Source organism: Euphorbia lathyris, chromosome 3 (assembly GCF_963576675.1).
Source record: "Euphorbia lathyris chromosome 3, ddEupLath1.1, whole genome shotgun sequence".
NCBI classification, from domain to species: domain Eukaryota; kingdom Viridiplantae; phylum Streptophyta; class Magnoliopsida; order Malpighiales; family Euphorbiaceae; genus Euphorbia; species Euphorbia lathyris.
In genome coordinates, this window is record NC_088912.1 from 51,515,709 (window position 1) to 51,523,946 (window position 8,238).

General features: G+C 35.4%; 1 protein-coding gene across 1 annotated transcript; it reads right to left on the bottom strand.

Moving 5' to 3' along the window:
* Positions 1 to 302: 302 nt before the first annotated feature.
* On the bottom strand, positions 303 to 8,036 carry LOC136224621 (uncharacterized). Its single transcript, XM_066013007.1, has 4 exons — positions 7,910 to 8,036; positions 7,224 to 7,289; positions 3,648 to 4,981; positions 303 to 692 (listed from the first exon to the last, which is right to left on the bottom strand). Coding segments are annotated over exons 2-4 (1,374 nt in total). The 5' UTR covers positions 7,226 to 7,289; positions 7,910 to 8,036; the 3' UTR covers positions 303 to 654.
* Positions 8,037 to 8,238: the final 202 nt, after the last annotated feature.

The following is an 8,238-nucleotide window of genomic DNA, read 5'->3' on the forward strand; positions in this document are numbered from 1 at the left end:
TGAAAATAGAAGAGATAGAAAGAAATTGAGAGAAAATATTCAAAATTTTAATTAAAAATAGTTAAAAATCGTATTTACCGGTTAATGATTGGCTAAACGTACTAAATTATCTGGTTACTATTACTTAAGGTATATTTTTGCGATAAAATATAATTCAGGTACCAAAATATAAATTGATGTATAGTTCAGGTACTATCAATATAATTTACTCATATTATTAGGTAGAAGTCAATTAGATACCATATTTTTCAAAATGAGCAATTAACCTTTAAAGGTCTATGATTTTCTTCAATGCGCTCTAAGAAGATTAACAATCAAAGTTTTCTAGAAGAAAAAGTTACAGGTTACAGAAAAGCAAGAGGAAGAAGAAGAGTAAAGCAAGAGGAGAAGTACAAACTGAAGTCTTCAAGATGAAGTCTTCCCCTTTTCTTTTGATCGAATCTGACCTTTGAGTTGCCAAGGGCACTTCGGTTATTTACATCAGATAGGGGAATTTATGTCCAAACACATTAATGGTACATTCTAGCATATAGTGCATTGGATACATTGCACCCCACCACACACAATCAACTTTTTCCTCAATCACATCCATCCAATGTAAGCCCTAAGATGAAGGGAGTAGATTGTGCCAAGTGTCCTTGTCCTTTTAGTCCTTTATTCCTTAAGGTTGTTGCATTTCTTGGAAAGCACACCTAAGAGAAATATTTATATGTAAATTGTTAGACTTTGTTTTTAATGAGAATCAAAAGTAATGAAAGGGCAATAGCCTAATTGCCTTATTCATCTTCTTACACTCCCTCAGTGGTAGGTAGTTTAACTCACTCTCTATTAACATCGATGGAGATTAGAATTCTTAACTTTTTTTAATAAAATGCTTATAAAAACACTATGAAGAGCAAAAATAAGTCATAAAAGATGCAATTAAAACAAAACAATGGCAAATCTTGTACTTGAGTCCAAATCTACATGAAAGCAGCTGCAAACCAATTATTATCATTTAGTTTCTTCTGACCAATCGGATCTGAATCCTTTCTACCGATGCAACTCATAAGATAATACGATTCCGCTCTTACTAAACTCCTAAAGAATGTAAACGAAAAAGTTATAGCTGATAAATGCAAATTCGACGAAAAAAAATCTGATGTGGTATATGGATTTCAACTGAAAAGAAAACAATGACAACACTAAAAATATGGGGGATATTGTGGGGAATAGAAATATAGATGGAAGGAGAATGAATGAAGAAAAAAAATAGACAGATGCACAACTGCCAAAGAAAAAAAGAAAAAAAGGAAACAATTGGAGATTGTGATTAAAGCTAGAGTTGTTGAAAGAAGGCTTCTTAGAGAGGTTAGATATACGTGGAAGACCTCTCTTTTTTTATTAAATTCTATTTAAAAAATAGTTTTATCTATAAATTAAACATTAAAATGGTCTCTAAGATAGACCTTCAGCTTATTCAATTTAGATAAACTTTATGTAGAAAAATTGGCTCTCTTTTAGGAATCTCATATTGAAAGCCAAAATGGAAGAAGATGAAAATGAGATGTATATATGTTATTATCCCACATTGGAAAACCATAACTTAATAAAGTTTTTCTAATGTTATATATTGGGCTTTGGGCTTGAATCTTCTCCTTCATTTTCTGAAGATAAAGATCTTGAGCTTGCAATTCCATAACCCTATCTTCCAACATTGGCCTTATCTGTAGCGTAGCCATCAACCCATTCACCTCATCCACACCTAATATCACGTTTATAACCCTTAAATCCACTAAAGATGTTATATTATGACCCCTCATATTCGCTAACACTTCTGAAGTCTTTCCTACTCAATGCATCTGCTACAACATTCGCTTTGCCCGGGTGATAATCAATGGTGCAGTCATAATCCTTTAATAACTCGATCCATCTCCTCTGCCTCAAATTCAACTCCTTTTGTGTAAGGATATATTTCAGACTCTTATGATCAGTAAGAATCTGAAATGTTTCTCCATACAAGTAATGTCTCCAAATCTTCAAAGCATGAACAATTGCTGCTAACTCTAAATCATGTGTGGGGTAGTTCACCTCATGTGTTCTCAACTGACGAGAGGCATAAGCAATCACCTTCCCATTCTGCATCATCACACATCCCAATCCATGCTTTGAAGCATCAGTATACACCACAAATCCACCTCTACCAGATGGTAGTACTAACACTGGTGATGATGTCAATCTTTTCTTCAATTCATCAAAACTCTTCTGACACTGCTCAGTCCATTGATAGGCTACACCCTTCCTTAGCAACTTCGTCAATGGCCCAGCAATAATTGAAAATCCCTCCACAAACCTTCTATAGTAACTTGCTAAACCTAGAAAACTCCTTACTCCAGTCACGCTTTTTGGTGGATTCCAGTCCATAATAGCCTTCACTTTAGTCGGATCACGCATAACCCCATCCTTAGACACCACATGACCCAAAAAGACTACATGTTCCATCCAAAGTTCACACTTACTCAATTTTGCATATAATTCATTCTCCTTTAAAATTTGCAACACTATTCCTAGATGTAACTCATGCTCCTCTTTCGTTTTTTAGTACACCAAAATATCATCAATAAAGACGATCACAAACCGATCCAGGTACAGTTGAAATGTGCGGTTCATTAGAGCCATTAATGCAGCTGGTGCATTCGTCAAAACAAATGGCATCACTAGAAACTCATAGTGCCCATAACGCGTACGAAAAGCCGTCTTAGAAATGTCTTTATCTGCTACCCTCAATTGCCAATATCCAGACCTTAAATCAATCTTTGAAAAGCTTTTTGCTCCCTTCAACTGATCCAACAAATCATCAATCCTCGGAAAAGGTTACTTATTCTTCACAGTCACCCTATTCAGTTGTCGATAATCGATACAAATTCGCATACTCCCATCCTTCTTCTTCACAAATAAGACCGGTGCACCCCAAGGTGAAGTGCTTGGTCTAACAAAGCCTTTATCTAACAATTCTTCTAATTGTTTCTTCAACTCCTCAAGCTCAATAGGCGCCATTCTGTATGGTGCAATAGATATAGGAGCCACCCCTGGTAGGGTATCAATGGTAAAGTCTACTTCTCTATATGGGGCCAAACCAGGTAACTCATTAAGAAACACTTCAGGAAACTCCCTCACCACTGGTATCTCATCCAACTCTGGAACTTCTACCTTAGTGTCCATAATATGAGCTAGAAATGCATCACAACCTTCTCTAATCCAACGAAAAGCTTGGATAGCTGATACTAAGCACGATGGAACAACTGCTCGTTTCCCTACAAATACTACTTTCTCCCCTTCAGTAGACTTTATCACTACTTCCTTTGCACAACAGTCTACAACTGCCTTATGTTGAGACAACCAATCCATCCCTAGGATGATATCAAATTCCTTGAAATCCATTATGATTAAATCTGCATGAAACTCCATTCCTCCTATTTTAATTAGACAAGCTCTCCTAACATTATTCACCACTACACTACTACCTATAGGCATACAAACACGTAATTCATAACCAAGTGATTCTATATTACCAGGTATTTTCAAAGCTAAAGCAAATGTTATGTATGAATGTGTGGATCCTGGTTCTATCAAAACAAAAGCTGGAATATCAGAAATAGAAATAGTACCGGTGATGACTTCAGGAGAAGCAAGTGCCTCATCTCCGGTCATTGCATACACTTTTGTTTGATATTGTGCCTGAGTTGCTTGAACTCCGCTCACACTAGGACCTCCACAATGGCCTCCTCGGCCTCTACCACGACCCCTGCCAGCACTAGCACCACTATCGCCCATACTACTTTGTCCCACTGTAACAGAATGAGTGCTACCACTGGTACCTTTGATTGTAGGACAGTCATGTTGAATGTGACCGGGCTCACCACAACCATAGCAAACAATCCTCCCAGCTCTCCAACATGGTCCCAAATGATTCCTGCCACAAGTGATACAAGTCGGTGGTGGTGCATACCTCCTCTCAAATGAACCTCCAGCTCCAGCACTGAATGCTCGACCTGTACCCACAGATGGAGCACTATAAGAACTATGCTCACTAGTACCTCGGCCATACCCAGAAGATCTCCTAAATCCAGACCTGCCTCCACTTCTAAAGCTAGAAGCTCCATGTTGAAACCCTGATCTACCGATCGAGTGCTCATAAGACCCCCCTCTTTTAAAAGAAGTATTTTGTTCTCCCCGAGACTCTGAATATCTCCTCTTAGCACCCTCTACACGCCTCTCCTCCTGATGAGTGCACTCCACTCTGGTGGCTATTTCTAGTAAGATTTTAAAATTAGTAATCTTCACTGCTAGAAACTTTTGAATCTCCAATCTAAGACCCTGCTTAAAACGGTAACACTTATCCTCCTCAGTTGCCACTGCATCTAGAGCATACTTGGAAAGTTCAGCAAATCGAAGCTCATATTCAGCTATTGTCATATTACCCTGCTTCAGATTATAAAATTCCACTTTCTTCTCATCTCGGTACACTCGAGGCATATACTTATCAGCAAACTCCTTCTTGAAATCTTCGTATGTCAGCACCCTAGGAGCAATAACAACTCTCTCGATAGACTCCCACCAAGTAATAGCATGCTTCTTCAGTAAAGAGACAATGTAGTCCAATCGTTGCTCAAGAGTGCACTTCAATCTGGCTAGCACTCGTTTAGTGTCCTTTAGCCATTCCTCGGCTTTGGTAGGGTCAGTGGTACCCTCAAAGTTTTCTGCCCCCATCTTCCTTAATCTCTCGTAGTTAAGGTCAATTAAAGGACCCGTCTGAACCGGAGCTTGAGCCTGAACCTGAGCTTGAGCTTGACCCACCATTGTAGTCATACCAGCTCCTGGTAGGTTTGAAGACCTAGATCCGCCACTAGCATTTGGAGGTGCAAATGATGCATGTTGGGACCCAACAGAATCCTCACTAGACGCTCGGTCAATATGTGTTCTACCTCTGGATGACATGGTCCTATGATGTATCATAAATAAGATTAATGCACAGTTCAACAAATAATTGCACATAATCGTCCCTAATAACATAAATAAACAATTTCACGTAACCGTCCCTAAATGTCGACCCGCTCTGATACCACTAAATGTAACCTCCTTTTTTCGCAAAACCAAACTCATAGGATAATAATAATCATCTATTTGAATATATATTAATACACATTTCCATACCCTTAAAATAATAATATTAATAATAAGGATAAATAAATAAATAAAAATAAAAGTTTAGACACCTAAACTTTTACACACTAATATATATACATATATAATCACATGGGTGCCATGTATAAAAAGAAGGATAAATTCAAAAAAAAAAACCTCTGTGGTTTCATGTTATTCCAAAAAAACCCTTGTGGTTTGTTAATACAAAAAAAAACCATGTGGTTTGCACCGTTACCCGAAAAACGGAAAATAGCTTAACACCGTTAAAAGTGCTGACGTGGCAAAGGGTAAAACGGGAAAATCGAATTTTTTTTATTTTTTTTTATTATTCTTCTTCTTCTTCCTTCTTCCTTCTTCCTCCTCCTTCTTCTTCCTTCTTCCTCTTCTTATTCCTTCTTCCTTCTTCTTCCTCTTCTTCTTCTTCTTCCTCCTCCTTCTCTTCCTCTTCTTCTTCTTCTTCTTCTTCTTCTTCTTCCTCCTCCTCCTCCTCCTTCTCCTTCTCCTTCTTCTTCTTCCTCCTCTCTTCTCTCCTTCTTCTTTTTTTTCTTCTTTTTTTTTAATTTCCGAAACTTCAGAAATCTGGAAAGAAGAAGAAGAAGAAGAAGAAGAAGACGCTGAAGAAGAAGAAGAAGAAGGAGGAAGAGGAGAGAAGAAGAAGAAGGAAGAAAAAGAAGGAGGAGAGAGAGGGAAAAAATAAATAAATAAATCGATTTTCCCGTTTTACCCTTGTGTCACGTCAGCTTTTTAACGGTGTTAAGCCATTTTCAGTTTTTTGGGTAACGGCGCAACCCACAGGGGTTTTTTTGTATTAACAAACCACAAGGGTTTTTTTGGAATAACATGAAACCACATGGGTTTTTCTTGGAATTTAGCCTAAAAAGAAAGGGAATATTTTCTCAAACTTATGTATATACACACATTCAGAATTCCAACATGATACAAAAAAAAGTGTTTGCATATATATAAATATATATATATGAATCTAAGGACCTGTAATGTGAAGCTGAGCATTTAAATCCAAGGCAACATAATGATTTCTCAAAAACCACCAATTTTAATCCAAACAGAAATACGATGTCTTCAACTAATTCAACAACTCAGTTTTCCATCCTAAAAATTAATTAATCAAAACTTCAACTTCAAGTACTATTTCATTATGAGCTTAAAATGTACCGCAAACTGATTCCGCACAAAAAAAATATAGTTTCGATGTCGATTGAACTATTAATATTAAATTGACAGACAAGGTCTCAGTAATTAATCAGGGTAGAAAATAAATAAATAGAATTCTAATACTGACGACTTTGCATATTGACCGATCGGAACCAGCGTCCCTAATCTTTTATTCCTGAAAAGTGGTGGTGGCAAGGGGATGAGTTGCCGACTCAATAAGATAGTTAATTAAATACACAGAGCAACCACATACGCATACAATAATTTCGTGCATTTAAATTATAGTTTATCAAGCAACATGTTTATCAATTTAAAATTTAACAGTCCTTTTTATTTAAGGGCCCTGCTTATCATAGTCTAGTAATACTCAATGGTTGCATGGTCAATAAAATCATATCATGGGATACCCTGTCGTAACAAATACCCGGCATCCCGTCTCCTATCTCTAGGTACCCTGTCGTAACAAATACCCGGTACCTTAACACCATGTCTTAACAAATACCCAGTGTCTATATTTCACGTGATCACAATATTCATTTTTCTCATTTCAGTTGCAACCATTGAGTCTACTATCCTAGATAAGCTCTTATTCTTATAATCTTCCAAACTTTCATATTTCCAAAGTTTATCAACTGTATAATAATCGATTTCCATTCTATCCCCAATAAGTCTCGGTCTAACAACCATTCATGTCCTCACAACCATCAATATCAAAATTCGATTCATTCACGTCACCGTAGTCATCATAAATATATCAAGTATACATGTCAAGCATATAAATCAATCAATAAGCAATTATTACACCAAATCAAATATAACACCCAAACAAACAAGAACACAAACTATATATTTAATTAACCACTTACATCTGACACCCACAAAATCTAATTAAGCGTTTTCTCCGGATCTATCTTCCGCTTGATCATCGCATCCTAAAATAATATTTAATATATAAACTCATTAACTAATTATTCATAAACGCTAAAAGTGTACATGTGTGCTAATCTACTAAAGTTTGTTATATAACATTAAATATAGTCCTAAATTATGGTAATATTTAATATATATATATATATATATGAAACAAAGAAACCTTTTTAATAGTTTGCAAATATATATATATATATACTAGTTTCAAAATAAGAAAAAACAAAAGTCATGTGTCTGTAACCTATTCTGACAAAAATCAAATCATAAACCATGTGTTCTATATATATATATATATATATAACCATTAAATCAATTGCAATGTGCCCTTGTTCGGAAGTTTACTTTGAACTCAAAATCACTAAAATAAATAATTAATAAAAAAAATGAAACCACTCAAGTTCATGATTCATAAAGATAAAAATTAATATTTTAAGATATGTCTAAAAGAATAAAAGAAACCCATGGGATAATAATGGAGTTTCTGACACAATAGTTAACCACTATTCAAAGAATGGAGTTTTAGCATAGGATTAAACAATTTAAATTTATAATGGAGACAACAACAGTGCTAAAAGAAAGAAGGAAATAGTTAAAAGTAAATCTTTGTAAAACCATCACATACCTGTGAAAGAGAGTCGCAACCCTAAACAATTAAAATCCCAATATGTGTTCCTTAGCTTTTGACGGTGGAGACAGAGAAAGAAAATAGGTTTTCCTTTTTGTTCAGATACTTTAACATAGAAGAAAGCTATACCCACGCAAAACTGCTCTCTCAAATTAAATAATATATATATATAATTAAATTAGAATATATTTAATATATCTATTCCAATTATTTATAGTTATCCTAAATGTTATTTTGCTACAGTATAATTAATATGCAAACTTAACCTATTTTATAACCTATATTTTTTTTTTTTACGGACGTTACATACAGAGCCCAAGACATTA